The 15961-nt window shown below is 39.4% G+C and overlaps 1 protein-coding gene across 2 annotated transcripts in view; it reads left to right on the top strand.

Annotated features, from left to right (window-relative positions):
- Window positions 1-15961, top strand: part of RUNX1T1 (RUNX1 partner transcriptional co-repressor 1) — a 120402-nt gene that overhangs the window by 100002 nt on the left and 4439 nt on the right. For both annotated transcript variants that reach the window (XM_080639343.1, XM_080639342.1), the window contains exons 9-10: window positions 54-122; window positions 5390-5580. In XM_080639343.1, coding sequence (XP_080495469.1) covers window positions 54-122; window positions 5390-5580 — 260 coding nt within the window. The remainder of the gene's footprint in view (window positions 1-53; window positions 123-5389; window positions 5581-15961) is intronic.

Raw genomic sequence — 15961 nt, 5'->3', positions numbered from 1 at the left:
AGCATTGCTTACTATGTTCTTTCTTTTTCCCTCCACGCCTCCTCTGCCTGCAGAATCGCATCGGGAATTTCTTCACAGGCCTGCGTCTGGATACGTGCCAGAGGAGATCTGGAAGAAAGCTGGTAAGAACTGTTTAAAAACACCAGCTTAGTCTTCTGACAGCTGTGTGCAGTTGTTAATGCACTGATGTGAGGAATGGAAGGAAGGGGGGGAAAAAGAGCATACTAGTAACAAGAAGAAATTGCATTTAATAATCTTAAACTGGAACTGATCAAGTTATGAAATAATCTTTATAATAGAAGCATCTGCTGCTATAGTTGGGGGGGTGTCGGTACTTCCATTAAGGACCCCTGTTTTCAGGGGTTATAATGGTTTCAGGCTGAAACTTGATCAGCTTAAGTTTCAGCCTGTTAGTAATTTAAAAGAAAAAGTTTGTGTGGGATTTTTTTTTTTTTTAAGCATCAAGGTTCTCACCTAGTTGAAGGTAAGAATTCCCAAAGGAGGGGAAAAAAGCCATTAAAGGAAAACCTTCAGCTGTGCAGTGTAACTGTTCTTCATTTAAAAAAGATTCTGTGCGTGTCAGCCCCCAGTGAAGTCTGTGCTCACAAACCTGCAAAGTTTTAAATGCAAGTATGCAAGATTGCGTCTCTGCAGCTGCTTTGGGTGGTTTCATGGGCATTGACAGTGGCTTCCCTGAGCTTGGAAAGCACCCTGGGCAGATGTTTTGATTGTGCAGAATTTTCTTTAACACTAAAACTGCCTGAGCACAAGAATTTCCTGGCGAGGATCCCATTGCGCTGCTGGAGTTAAGCCTTTGCTGTTTTGACACTGATATCAGAGCTTCCTTGTTTTCAGAGAGGCCAGGAGTTAGTTCTTGAACTCCAGTGAGGTAGATGAGTTTCTATATATATGCTCATACACACAGGCACACCTTCTGAACACCTGTATAATCATGAAGTCTACAGCAGCTATCTAAGCAGGAGTTAATAATTAAAAGGCAAATATGCAGGAGTTTCAATGCTTTCTCATCAAATCTCCTGTAACTGCTCACAGCTTTTTGTTGTATATCAAACTAGATATAGAAAATATGTGTAAAAATGTTCTGCTGGCATGTTGTTGCATCAGATGAGAAGCTGTGGTTTCGTATGATGTGGACTTATCATGTAAAGTCTGTATCTGTCAACATGTTAATATTTTTGGAACTCTATTGCATTTTCTATGAAAAATAACAAAACAATCAACATATTTTTCTTCTGTCCAAGGAAAGTGTAGCCTTCTTAATGCCCAAAAGTATTTTCATAGTTTGTTTTGCCACACTCATACAGCAAAGATAAAACATAATGGACCCAGGAAATCTCAGTAAGAGGAGCATTTTTCAGTTGAATTTCAGGAACTTTATTCCTCTTGCAAAATGTAGGGTTTGATGTCATTTGGCATTTTGGGTAATTTATGACTCCTAGACGCTGTACAAATAGAATAAAAAAAGGTTTCTTCATAAGCTAGCAACACAAATTACTTGAAGCTTTTGGCTGGAGTTATAAAATTGGATGTGCATTCACATTGCATATATCTACAAATGGGAGTGTACACTACCCATGACATGTCAACTTGTGAACATGTCATCAGTTCATTTGAAAGAAAGTTTTTCTTTTCATCCGATTTCCAGTCTCTATTTTTATGCAGCTCGTTGTATTAACTGAGCATGCCTCTGAATTGGAGACTAAAAAAAGTCGGACTCTATACAGGATGTATACCTGTATCTGTTACTAAGAGTAGTAAAACATCAGAAAGCACACTGCATTTCATAAATCATGGACCTTTATTTTCAGGGGTGTGCGCTGAAATTGGAGGTCTCCACAATCTCATAATCAGTTCAAGGCAGTAAAGGTGCTATTCAGCTCTGTAAGAATAGGTCTCTAGTGCCATTTGACATGCTTTGTAGTTTCCTGGGCTAGGCTGCAACTGCCAGTCAAGAAGTCTGCAAATCTCTCACAAGTCATTTCTGCTGGCTCAGTGTGGATCTTGGTATCTCAAAAGTCCATAAAGACAGATGTGTAGATAGCTGAATCAAGTATAAAAGTCTGATTGGGGTGCTGAATCCATTGAACTGAAATGATTTCACATAAAATGATTAATAAACACCATCAAAAGTGTGAAGAAGGGTATTCACTTTAAACTTCTGGAGACTGATAAACTCCAGTGCAATTCCTGAAATATAGCAAGTTAAGTACGTGCTTTTGTATTGTTGGAGCAAGCGCGTAGTACACAGCACCTTGTGAATTAAAGCCATGTGAGTCCAATTCAGTTTCATACATCAGTAGAAAAGAGTCATCAGTTCCCTGATTAACCCTATTGAATTATGGATATGTAGATTAAGAGTACAAGCCAAATTACTGGTGCCCCTCAGTGGACAAGAGAGAGGTGTGTTAAGAGGATCAGTCTGATCATAGGTTGAAGGACTTGCTCTCTGGAAGTACCTATTTCTTTTTATTAAATATTGAGGGGGTCCCAGCCCCCTGTGGGCTGCTGCCTTAGCTTCTTTCTGTGTCATGAGGAAACTCAGGAAATGCAGAGGAGAAGAGTGCTGATACCATTCTTGGTCTTCATAGCTCAGCATTGTTAAGGCAAATAAAATCTCCTTCACTGTCACCCATAACTTTTCCTATATATATATTAGAGGTTTTATTGTTATTTAAAACTATGAAGCCTTCATTATCTGTCTATAAAATATCTGTAGGTAGTGGAAACATTTCTTTTGAGAAGATGTGCAGAAAATCAGTGACTTTATCTAGTTCATTGAGTGTTCATGAGTTCACACTATATTGGAATAATGGTGGGGTATTGTTACCAAAACTCCTGACATATTTTAACTATTTTTTTCACACTTAATATGGCACAACACAAATTGTTGTCAAAGTTAATTGAAATACTAAAGTCCAATCCATAGTTTATGCCAACTAAAAAGTATCAGTCAGGCCTATGACCTCATAAGCACTTTTAGCATCTTCACACCCTCAGAAGCTTTGCAAAAAATCTTATGCAATATAGAAGTTAGAACATAAAGTTCAATTTCTACATTTGGACTGAAAAGAAGTAGAATATGTAGGATGAAAAGCTATAAAGTTATGAATCTCTGTAAAATGTTGGAGTGTTGTGCTTCTGTTTAATGTAATTGTTTAAACTAGCATTTCTAACCACTGCAAACACCTCAATGAAAAGCTAAATTTATATGATGTAATGAAAGTGCATCATGCCATACAAAGATAATTTCTATTTGTAGTAAATATCACCAAGAATATAGGTTTTCTGAAAGAAACCTGCTATGTTAGTAACTGCAGTTCGTAGACACAAAATGTCTGTATTTAAGTTGCCTCATTTTTATGAAAATTGGTAATAAAATTGCATCTGTATGTCTGCTTGTGTATATTTCTTTTCTCACGATCAGTGAATGTTTGCAGTTGATAATAAATATTCAAGCACCTTGCAAATGTCCTACCAATTCCCTTTTCTGATCTGTATGTGCCTGTGGGACTAGAATAGGAATGCATAATTTAAATATAAATTGCCTGATTTGCATATACAATTAGTCTAGCTGCAGCTTTGATCGTAAGCAAAAATTATTGTCCTGTATTGCCACATAGATAGAATTTTAATTCACCTTGAATATTCAAAGTAAATTAAGCTTTAGCTGTATGGTTGAAGGGTATGATTTTTCCCTCTCCTGAGGCTTTCTCCTAAACAACATTTACAGTAGGGCATATTTTCAGCCTCATAAAAATAAAAGCATAGGTTTTATCTCTAAGTGCCCCCCCCCAAAAAAAAAAAAAATCACAAAAAACCCACAAAACCCTCCAACAAACTTCAGTTGAAACATCTCTCACAGACATGCACACACATAACAAACACATAGAGTAATAGAATGCTTTTTTCATTGTAATTAATTCAGTTTTAGTCAGTGTATAGCTTGAAGTCTTTATTATCATTTGTTAATAACTGAAAATGGAGAATTCATATAGTCCTTATTTTTTAAAAATAACAATTGCAGAGCTAGAGATGTGACTCAGGAGAGTTACTGACTTAGTATCTGTACCTAAGAGTTAGGTCTATGTGCATGCACACAAATACATGGGCTAAATACATGGACTAAAACTCAAACCTGTAACACGGTTGTAATACTTAGATTTTAATCTACAGTAAAACATTTTTATTAGATATCTATGTTTTTAATTAAACAGAACATTTAATTAAGGTGGTTTTTAAGTGGATGAAACAATTAAGTGCAAACACTTGAATGAAACATGTCATAATTAGTTTTAATAGAGTGTTAATTGGTACTAGGTTTGCCAAGTTAATAATTACTGCTTATTAAATTTTCAATTAATCATTGTCATTTTGCTTTGAATAAAGATGAAAATTAGATAAACTAATTCAGAGGGAGGATGGTTTCCTTGTTAATTAGAGCAGTTAATTAGAAAAAAAAAAGAAATTACTTGTTTTACTTGTCAATTAAGAGTGTTCATTAGTAAAATCTTTGCACTCTTCCTGCATCAAAACCTAAATAACTAATTTGTGACAATCCATGTTTTCCGGAGTAAAGATATGACACTAGTACATACACCAAAGAAACAGCTACTACTGCCTTAGTTATTTTACAAGAAGGATGAAGGTTTGAATTTAATGAAGTGGCGTGCTTCTGCACAGTGTTAATTGTGCACTGAAGCCTTGCTGGCTTGGGTGTGCTAAAGAGCTCAGTGGAGCCAGGAAGTCAAGTCTTCACAGTGTAAACATGGGTTTGAAGGAGAGATCAAGATGTCAAATGATTGTTCATAAACAAATTTTTAATTTGGCTCATAAAATTATATGTCCAGGAAAAGGTCTTAGACCAATGATTTTGGGTTTTTTTTTAATAACTTTGGGGTTTTTTTTAACTTCTTGTATTTTTTTTTTAACATATGGGAAAAAAAAACTGTTAATGACTATAAATTCTGTCTTAATTTCCAGAGCTTAAAAATACATTTTTGAAAAATTCTGCAATATTATGTCTTATATAATAATTCTTGCCAAACATATTCATAAATCTGGTGTGCTACAAAACCACTTTTCCAAGTAAAATATTCAAGAATATTACAAAAACTACACAGCAGAGATCTGAAGTGTCTCTACTTAAATTACTGACTGTCACTCAAAATAGCAAGAATCATCACAAAGCATTAGAGACTTTGGTGATCAGAAAGAAGCACCTGGGTGGTCTTGAAGAGTCTTGAGGAACCATGTTCCTCTATGTCTTTCTGCTGAAAATGAAAACTCAATGATGCATTTCATGCATCGGTCCTATGCAGCTCAGTGCCAAACCTCCTGTGCTAATGAGGATTTCTTCCCTCCTTTGCAGAGGAAGCTGTCAATGAAGTAAAGCGTCAGGCGATGGCCGAGTTGCAGAAGGCAGTGTCAGAGGCAGAGCGGAAGGCTCACGACATGATCACTTCCGAGAGAGCCAAGATGGAGCGCACGGTTGCCGAAGCCAAGCGCCAGGCTGCAGAGGATGCACTAGCTGTCATCAATCAGCAGGAGGATTCAAGCGAGGTAAGGTCTTAGCTGGGCAGGCATCACCTGTCCAAGCTAGCTTTAATCTGGCACCAGCTATTTGTGCACCTTGGGAGTTCAGTGCACACTATTAACTGTTTGCACAGTTGTTTTGGACGTATACCTCGAGTGCATGCTGAGCTCCAAATTTTCTTGGCTGTGTTGTAATCTGAGCCCAAAATAGCTAGTGAACTTGAGCTGTGTTCTGACCCGTTAACTGCTGTTGAGGGTTACATATAATGCACTCATTTCTGTTCTAATTTAGCTTTTTGGTGGCTTTATTTTTAAAGCTCTTCAAACTGCTTCAAATCTATATTGAATAGATAACAAAATTGCTCCATGGAAAATATTTCATACTGAAATCTTATTTAAACAAAGAAATGATTTATGTAAGAGAGAGCAAGGTGGATAAAAGTTTGCCTGGCAAAGTATTGGATGTAGAAGTGATTAACAAATGATGGTTCCTGTAGGACAGAATGTGAATGTAGATTTGCAAGTGTTTCTTTGTTCTGAATGTGTTGTTTTGACTGCAGGGAGTAGTTGAGATTTGAGGCGTGGACAAACAGTTTCTGGAAGTAGGAAAAATAGGCTGAAAGAGCATCAAAGAGTAAACCAAAAATAAGTGTGTTAAGCCTTGATTTACTTTCTGACCTGAGAGCAGGAGCCTTGAATTGCTGCAGTATGGGACGTCCAGCAGCATGGCTGGCTGGAAGCTGGGAGTGAAAGAGCAGCATGGATTTGACCAGTGCTGCAGAAGTCTACATAGCAATTAAATTTTACATCCAAATTTAATCTCCTAAGTTAAAACTGCCCTTAAAACCAGACATGAGAAAGAAAATAACATTAGTTAAAAGTGGTTTGTGTATAATCTTCATCTCTTCAGGATCACTGAAATGAAAGTATTTATTGTTCTTGTACTAAGATCTTGGATGTAGTAACGCCCCTTTTTAATATAAATTTTAAATGGCAGAGATTTGGAAAAAAGAGTAGGTAGCAGTACCTGTTGGGTGGGTCATACATTTGTGTATTTTTGTGTCAAAGCACTCCTCATGGTCTGGATGGGCAGTGTTGCAGAAGAGTCATTGAAGTTGAAAGATGCAGATGAGCTAGCTGCAGCATGCTGAGAAAACTGGCAGAAATCACAAGCAGATAAGTCAGTGGCATGCTGCAGTATGCATCCATAATTTGAGGGAGTGCAAGATTTTAATTCATACCAGGCTTCTCTGGAGATGAAAGACCATTGTGGGATCACTGAATGCCCAGAGTTTCTCCTTAATGTGTAGCAGATGAAAAAGGAGGAGACAAAAGGAATTGATTTCCAGCATCTGAAAGTTTCTCAGGAAGAAAGGGACTAGGGGAAGTGTATGTACCATTTAAGTACTAACTGTTCCATTGTAGATTAAATGAGACACAAAATGCCAATAAATTGAATTTATATCTGAGATACTCAAGGACATTTTCCTTGCACTATGTTCATAAAAAGGGCATTTTTCTGACTTAGCATCATTAAAGAGCTGTCATTTTTTGTGTATGTATCTACAAGACTCCTATTGTTAAACCAAAATTACAAAGGTAAATGCCTTTGGAAGAAACAGCAAATTAAATCTGTTTAGTGAGCTGATACAGTGTAGGCGGGGATAGAGGAAGTACTTATGTGCGAATGCATACAGCCGATTCTTCCTCAAGCAAATGTGCATCCAAAGAAATGTGTGTAGAGTTTGTGTGCTGTAATTAACTCTTGAGCAGTCATATAGCTCTGGAAGAAGCTGTATAACAACAGATATCTTTACTTCTTCTCCAGCAGAATTGCTTATGAGGTTGTTCGCTTTTTGGAAACAAGACTTTAAAAAAAGACAATTCTTTTAGTTGCATTCTAATGAAATAGGTCTCATAGGATTTTTGATCTTCTCAGGGCTGTTGTACATCCTCAGGGAGGTTACAAGCCTCCTGGACCTAGAAGTGAAGTCTGGTGTCCTGGTCCTGCAGCCTTCACACCTGTGGTCATCAGTGTGGCTGTTTTGAGGTGAAAAATGCAAGTTCTAGTAAATCTGCAGAGATAACTCACGTTTGTTCAGTTTGTGTTTATGGATGCTTGATTAACTGTGAAGGGAGATTACAGTGATACTTATTTGAGAGTTAGAGGTATCTATTAAGTTTTTATAATTGGCTCCTCTTCAGCTTCTAATGATGTCAAACTCCAAACACTTGGGGCAGTGCTTTGGTTAACCTGCTAACTCAGGCTTTTTTTGTTAACTGCTATAAGAATGGACCAGACTTTTCCTTCATCTTTGAGGACAGGAGATGAATTTGCCAGTGTTTGAAAAGTGTTATGATATCTTGTGTTTATCGGGGTTGAGGAATAAAACTTCACATTTGCTTTGATGTTCATTATATCCCAATATCGCTTTATAAACATCCCTCCTCATTTGTCTAGGTTGTAAGTCTCCATAAACTTCTCTCTGCAACTTTCAGCAAAATGCTCCCAGAAATGCAGATGCCTGTATACTAAAGGCACTGGAGTAGTATTTCCAGGACTAGATTATTTCAAGTGCCAAATAAGAGAATGCTGAAGAGCAGCTCATGCTGTTTTACAGGTCTAGAGGAAGGCTGAGCATCACACCTCATTTCTTATCCTTGGCTCTAAGGATATCTTGCACTACCTTGCAAGAGATACTATCTTGCACTAAAGCCTGGAAGAGAGCTCTGTATAGACTGCTATATAATGTCCATGCAGTTCCTGACAGAGTGTTTCTCCCATGGTTGTCATTTGTTTTTTTCAGCTGTTGAAACTATGAATGGAGATAGGAATTTGGCACCAGATTTCCAGTGTATCATATATGAAACATTTTATTCTGCTCTTGTGAAACTCCACTTGGAGTATTGTGTGCAGTTCTGGTGTCCTCAACATAAGAAGCACATAGAGGTGTTGGATCAAGTCCAGTGGAGGGCCATGAGGATGATCAGGGGGCTGGAGCACCTCCCGTATGAAGACAGGCTGAGAAAGTTGGGGCTGTTCAGCCTGGAGAAGAGAAGACTGCGTGGAGACCTCATAGCAGCCTTCCAGTATCTGAAGGGGGCCTATAAGGATGCTGGAGAGGGACTATTCATCAGGGACTGTAGTGACAGAACAAGGGGTAACGGGTTTAAGCTTAAACAGGGGGAGTTCAGGTTAAATACAAGGAAAAAGTTCTTTACAGTGAGGGTGGTGAAGCACTGGAATAGGTTGAGAAAAGAAGTGGTGAATGCTCCATCCTTGACCATGTTCAAGGCCAGGTTGCACAGAGCTCTGGGCGCCATGGTCTAGTATAAGGTGTCTATGGCAGGGGAGTTAGACTGTAGTGACAGGACAAGGGGTAACGGGTTCAAACTGAAACAGGGGAAGTTTAGATTGGATATAAGGAAGAAATTCTTTACTGAGAGGGTGGTGAGGCACTGGAATGGGTTGCCCAGGGAGGTTGTGAATGCTCCATCCTTGGTGGTGTTCAAGGCCAGGTTGGATGAGGCCTTGGGTGGCATGGTTAGTGTGGGGTGTCCCTGCCCATGGCAGGGGGATTGGAACTTGATGATCTTAAGGTCCTTTCCAACCCTAACTATTCTATGATTCTATGATCTTAAGGTCATTTCCAACCCAAATCATTCTATGAGTCTATGATTTTCATCTGATATGGCCATTCCCTGTCTATTGGCAAGGTTTCTTCCTTACAGCTCTTCATTTATTAGTCAACAAAATGCAACCTGGACCTAGCTGAGGCTTCTTGAAGCTGCTCTGGTGTGAGAACTTTGTGCACTGATTTTTGCTGCAATCTTCTCCAGAGCTCAAAGTGATAACTACTTCTAAGACTCAAGATTTTTGTAATTATTGTAATTTTAAGATAATATGTAGTCTCCTCATCCAAGAGCTTTCAGTGGTCTCATGGAGAGAAGTGGATTTTTTTTTGATTTGTTGTTGTGGTGGTGGTGGTTTTTGTGTTTTGTGGGGTTTTTTTTCTGATTTTATTTGGGTTTTTTGTGTGTTTTCTTTTGCTTTGATTTTAACCCAAAAAGTAGCATCCCTGAGTGCAAGATTGTCTTCAAAAAAACAGTGAAATTGAGCATGTTGAACTGACCAGTGCAAAATAAAGGTTGTTGAGGACAGTGAGAGAACTGGTAGGGGAGGTGTGATATTTGGAAGCATCTTAACTTTTAAGAAACAGTCTGCAATATTTTCAGAATTACCACAATCCATAGCATAGTTTTAATTTCTGACCCTGACTTGATCCCCTGTTGAACTATTGCTTTTTGCATTATGTTTGAATTGTTCAATACGGAGAATCATAGAATTGTTCAATACATAGAATAATAAAATGGTTAGGATTGGAAAAGGCCTTAAGATCATCCAGTTCCAACCCTCCTGCCAGGGGCAGGGACACCTTCCACTAGACCACGTTGCTCAATGACCTTTCCAACCTGGCCTGAAGGATTTAACTCACAGTGCCACTGCTTCATTTTCTGTACATGTACTTTCTAAAGGTTTCCATAGTTTCTTGGCCCTTGCAACTGACCAGGACATGTTCATTATTTTCTGTTACTCTGATGAGGGAAAGTTGAAGACCAGCTAACAAAGCATACTGCTGTTGGAAAGCAGAAGACAAGAGAAGGCCTCAGCATGGTGTTCCTGAACCACAAAGTATTTCTTCACCAGTTCTTTACAGTTGCTTGACAAAAGATGACCCATTCATCAGCAGTTGGCTTGGCTGAGTACAGAAACGTGTGGGCAACCTACTCTTCAACGACTGTTGTGCTTGCTTTGACTGCAATGTACTGTTAATGCAAACCATTTTTAGTAGTAAGAGTGAACAGCTTAGCAAAGAGACTGGCTAGCCGGAGCGTAGCAGGGGAAAAAATTATCAAAACATCTGTCTTTCTGCTATGGTATAAAATGCCACTGAAAACTCTGTGTTCTTCCTCACTTTTGAGTAGGGTGGGGGCTGGGGACAGAGAAGGAACACAAATGTTTCAGTTCTCTCTACTTTAAGCAGATGCTGACATCTGCTCAGATAAAACAAGTATGTAACTGGTCCAACACTGCTTTTAAGAGATGTGTAATGTTAGGGCTTGTTTATATTGCAGCAGTTTATGTTGTATGTGAATATCACACTTAGTTGACATTTTGAAGACAGCTGGGTTCAATCTCTGCTGACCAGTCCTTTGAGACCAGGACTGTGCCAGCAAACCTGACTAAGCAGCAGATGCTGTGATTCAGGCAAGCCTATTTTTCAGGCTGTTATTAAATTTAATACCTATGTCAGCTAATGTTTAATTTTTTTTGGCTGGGCATCTCTTAGAAAGTAGCACATCGTCCTCTGCAGTGGTGGGTGGTACGGAGGCGCCAGAGCCATGTGTTCTGTGCAGGATCAGTCCAGATGTGATGAGCCATGTGTTCTGTGCAGAATCAGTCCAGATGTGATGCGAACATTGGCACTGCCCCAGACTGCTAAGCTAAGCCTGGCTAGCCAGCTTGCACATCTCTTCTGTATGCTTCTCTGCGCTTCTGTTTTCAGGATTTAGCTTCTCTCATGCTGACTTGTGTGAACACAGATGTACTTCACACAACAAACAGTGGCTTGGGCAAGCTTGGAGTATTCAGTGATAGGTGTAACTTTATTAGAAGCATTTAAAAGTTTGAATATCTTTGTATGGAGAGCTGCACTGTGATGCAGTGTGGGAATTTCCAAAGTACCAATGTGTTTCCCTTCCTGACAGGTCTTGGTTAGAATTTTTATAAACAGCTTTGCTGTTTTTTTACACTGGTGTTCAGTGGCTCATACAGCCCTCATTTAAGCCACTGTGGTTTTAGTGATTTCTACATGTTCATTTTCTTGTGGTTATCGGTGATAGAGTTTTGAATACCATGGGCATTGCAGAACTGGGAAAAATCTGGGTTCTTCAAACCCAGCCATGCTTCTTTTCATGCTAAACTGGGTAAATTTGTCAAAGATGACAGTTCAGGGTTTGGTGCTGTATTTGCAGCATTTCAGCCTTTCAGAGCTCATCATCTTTTTGACATGTCACAGTCCGTTTGTTGGCTTGTTTTGTGGGTTTCTTTTTTAAGCAAGCTCTTCACTGAGTCTCAGCTAGAGGTGTCAGAGGAAAGCAGTACTCAACTGTGGTTGAATATTTCAAAGATGAAAGCAACAGGTTGGGGACAGTTATTGACAAATATATGTCCTGGTACTGGACACAGAAATGGAGACCATTTGTTTTGAAGAATTTCCATGATGGCAAATAGGAGTTTCTTGAGTTCTGTTGTTTGAAGATGGAAGCTTAACTGCATGAGAATTAAGAGTCTGACCTAAGATAAGGCTGTGACCTAAGAATGATGTTCCTTGTCAGTTGAAAGAGGAGGATGAAATATGATCAGTGGCATAAATTCGGAGCGAGATTCCCATCTGGTGTAATTTAGTCCAATTTCATTGAATTAATCCATTTTCAAGGTAGTGAAGTTAAATTGAATTACGTAGTCTAAGAATCTGGCCTTTTGTATAACCTCACTGTTTCACAGGAAAATCAATGCAGAGTTAAATTGTAATCCAGTCCTCCTCATAGTTCATAGTTTTAACTACATCTGGAACTCTATAAAGCTTGAGCTGGAAGTGCAGCATCGTAGGTGACTACGTAAAGACCTGGTGGAAGATATACCAGGAGAGGCTTTGAAAGATCTGCTACTCCCTTTCTCAGTGACTGATCAACTCTAGCTGTGTCACTGCTATAAGATAACTGCTTTACCTGTGGTTTAGTGATGGAGATTCTCCAGTGCCCCTAGGCAATTTGTGCTTGTCCTTTAAAAGATTCTTCATTCTTCTTTCCAGTTTTTCTTGCTGATGTTTGATCCCCTTACTTCTTCTATGCATCTGTGTAGACATGGTCATTGCCTTTTTCACTTCAGTAGCTTCCAAGACGCTTGGGTCCTTGCATCCCCTCTCAGGCTACCGTCTCTCCTGAGTTTAACAATCTGAATTCATTCAGTCTCATCTCATAGCTTGTGTTTGTCTGATTTCAGATTATTCCAGCTGCCTTTCTCTGAGTTCTTTCCAAGTATTTTCGTCGTACTTGATTTGCTGTATTTGAAATTCATCATAGAATCGTAGAATCATAGAATGGTTAGGGTTGGAAAGGACCTTAAGATCACCTAGTTCCTACCCCCATGCCATGGGCAGGAACACCTCACACTAAACCATGTCACCCAAGGCTCATCTCAACCTGGACAGTAATCCAGGCTGTATCTTGCTAGTGCTAGGAAATGGAGTCTTAAATCATGTGTAAAACAGTCTATAGTCTTGCTTATATGCCCTTGTATGATGATTGCCACCTTGTCACCAACACAACATTGTGGGCCCCTATTATCTCTGAGATGCTATCTGCACAGTTCAGCCAGGTTGCTCCATTTTGCTGTGTCCTGGGTTCAGCAGCAGCAGTCATTTTTTCTTCTTCTTAGTAGCTGCTGCAGCGCTGTGTTTTTGACTTTCGGCCTGGGAATGGAGCTGATAACAGCGATGTTTAGACTGACCAAGGACTTTGTGAGTCTCATGCTCTGCCAGGGAGGAGGAGAAGGTGGGAGGAAGCAGGGACAGGACACCTGACCCAAACTAGCGAAAGAGGTATTCCATACCACAGCACGTCATGCCCAGGAGGTAGAACTGAGAGTCCCCGGAAGGGCTGGATGACTGCGGGGTGGGGGTGAGGTACCGGTTGGTGAGCGGTTGTATTCTCTTCCTTGTTATTTCCTTTATCATTATTACTATTAGTGGTAGCAGTAGTGATTTGTGTTATACCTTAGTTATTAAACTGTTCTTATCTCAACCCGTGGGAGTTGCATTCTTTTGATTCTCCTCCCTGTCCCTCCAGGAGTGGGGGGAAGAAAGGTGGGGGGGGAAGTAGACTGCGTGGCTCTAATTTACAGCCGGGGCTTAAACCACGACATGCTGGTACTTGCTAGAGCTTCCCAGGAGGGAAGATATCTTGAGCATGCTCAATCCCATAAAAAGCTGGAGCTCTGTTCGTGATATTTGTTCAACTGGAAATATGTGAGCAGGGGCATGTGAAACACAGCCCAGGCTACTAGCTGGCATCTTGAACCTAACTAGTCTTCAGTAGAATTTGGCCTTTGGCACTATCAGCCAGCAGTGTGAACAGAAAGCATCTGCTGCCAAAGGTGGTGGTGCCTGAGCCTAATCTTTGCTGCTGTTTTTCACTACTCGCACATGAGAAGAAGCAATGAATGGCCTCAGTGGTGAAGGCTACGTAGGACAGGAAGTTCTGCATGTCAAATCCAGCTACTATCGCCTGCAAGCTTCCCATGGCATGTGAGCTTCTTTATGCTAATTTGTACTGTAATAATTGTGAAATGTAATAAGTTGTTGCATAAATGTGAACTGTAAATTTTATTTTGAAATTCTTGTATTTTATGTGCTTTTATTCCCCAATGACACTAAAGCTGTAATGACCTGTTAAATTAGAAATATTATGTCCAATGGACAAAATCACTTTCAGGCAATGTAGGACACATTAAGTAATCATGTAAGGAGCCAGCTTAGAGCTTTGTCACTTCATTAAAATCTTGCACTTATGTATCACTTCTTGTGTTCTGTATAGGCTGATAGTTAATTGATGACTATTTTAATAAGAATGTTAAGCCAATACTGCTAAAATCGAATTACTGTTTTCTGACCTCAATACAGATCTTGTGGCAAGATACTGAACTATCATATGGTAGCTCTGGTCACATCTGAAGACAGTTCTGTCTGTGCAGATAGGCCTTCTCCAAAAGAGAAGAAGAGAAGAAAAATTAAGATACCCTAGAAGCTGGCCTGTATTAACTAGACAGATATTTGAATAAATCAGTTTGCCATCCTCAAAATAATTCCAGCACAATTAAAGCATGCACTTTAATGCTGCAGTCAGATCTACACAAGGAAGAGATTCCTGCAGCTAGGCAGGTGCTGGCTGATTTCAGCATTATTATTCCATGTGGGGAAAAGTGTCTTTTCAGAACAGTCTGCATGGCGAGGTTTTGCACATGTGTATGTGTTTTCAGATGAAGGGATAAAAGGCCAAACTCTGGGCTGGCAATTTAGTTGGAAATGAACAGCTAGGAGGTCATCAGGAGCGGCAGTAGGTGGAAATTCTGTGCAAGCACGGCTAGAGGAGAATTACACCATGTTTACCGATCACAGTGCAAGCATCAAGAAGGCAAAGTGAAACTTCACAAGTACGATGTGAATGTTGAGAAATACTAGTCTAGCAAAAGAAGGAGAATGCAGGTATATCACAATTTGTTCTCTTTCTGGCCAGTAGGATAAGGCATTTTCTCTCTTTGAAATGCTAACACAAAGTTGTCAGGTCAGTGTACGCATAAATATGTCTGTGCATGCATGTGCTTATGTACAGGGTTCTACATTTTTCATTGTGGAGATATAAGGTCTCTTAATGAAAAGGTGTTTAAGAATAGCACAGCTACCAATTTCCAAAGGTGGTTTTACCTCTCCAGCACCGGACAGAGTTTGAGCAAAATGAACCTGAAACAATGAATACTGAATCAAAAACAGGTGATGCCAGACAAGGAGTCTGAATTCCCAGCATTTTACTACCAGAAACATCTGTTTCTGTGTGTTTGTAATTCGTAATTTCACCTTTTTTTTAAAGTGTTTTTAAAGATGGGAACAATTTTATGAATTAAAAAAAAAAAAAGGCCCCAACACATGTATCTATAATTGCCTGCTTTAGTCTGTGTGTTTAATCAGTATGGATTGAGAATGCCATGTATGTTTGATTTCAGTCTCAAAGAGCAATTGAGCACTGGACAGTTACTCTTCCCCCATCTGCCACTATTAGTCTAGGAGAAAAACCCACCAAGCAAACAATCATCAACCAAAAAAAAAAAATAAACCAAACCCCCCAAAAATCCAGCAAAAAGGGGGAGCATGGAACTAACATAGAGATATTTTCTAAAGAAGCCACTTGATTCCAATTAAATGTCTAATTTCCTTAAAATATTGGTTTGGATTTAGTTCTTTCTTTGACTCTGAAATTGCAAAATTTTTTTTATGTAGTTGAGGAATATCACTTAAAGATTGGCCATGTTCCAGTATCCAGCTGGCATAGCTATACAGTGTGTGAAAGTGAATAGCATACATATTCTGCGGTGGCTTCCCCATCCTGCCAAAGATTTAGGCTCCAGCTTAACTGTTCCCTGCCAGAAGTGCCGCTGAGTCAAATGGCATTACTCAGATGATTAAAATCGAAGTTTTCCTGGGTAACAAGTCTTACCTGTGTATTAGATCTTTTTCTCCCTTTCATCTTGTGCACATTTGGAGAAGCACTTTTTTATCCTGTGCATGTTTTA

This window comes from Psittacula echo, assembly GCF_963264785.1.
Source record: "Psittacula echo genome assembly, chromosome: 2".
In the NCBI taxonomy this organism is placed as follows: domain Eukaryota; kingdom Metazoa; phylum Chordata; class Aves; order Psittaciformes; family Psittacidae; genus Psittacula; species Psittacula echo.
This window is presented reverse-complemented; position numbering and strand designations above follow the sequence as displayed.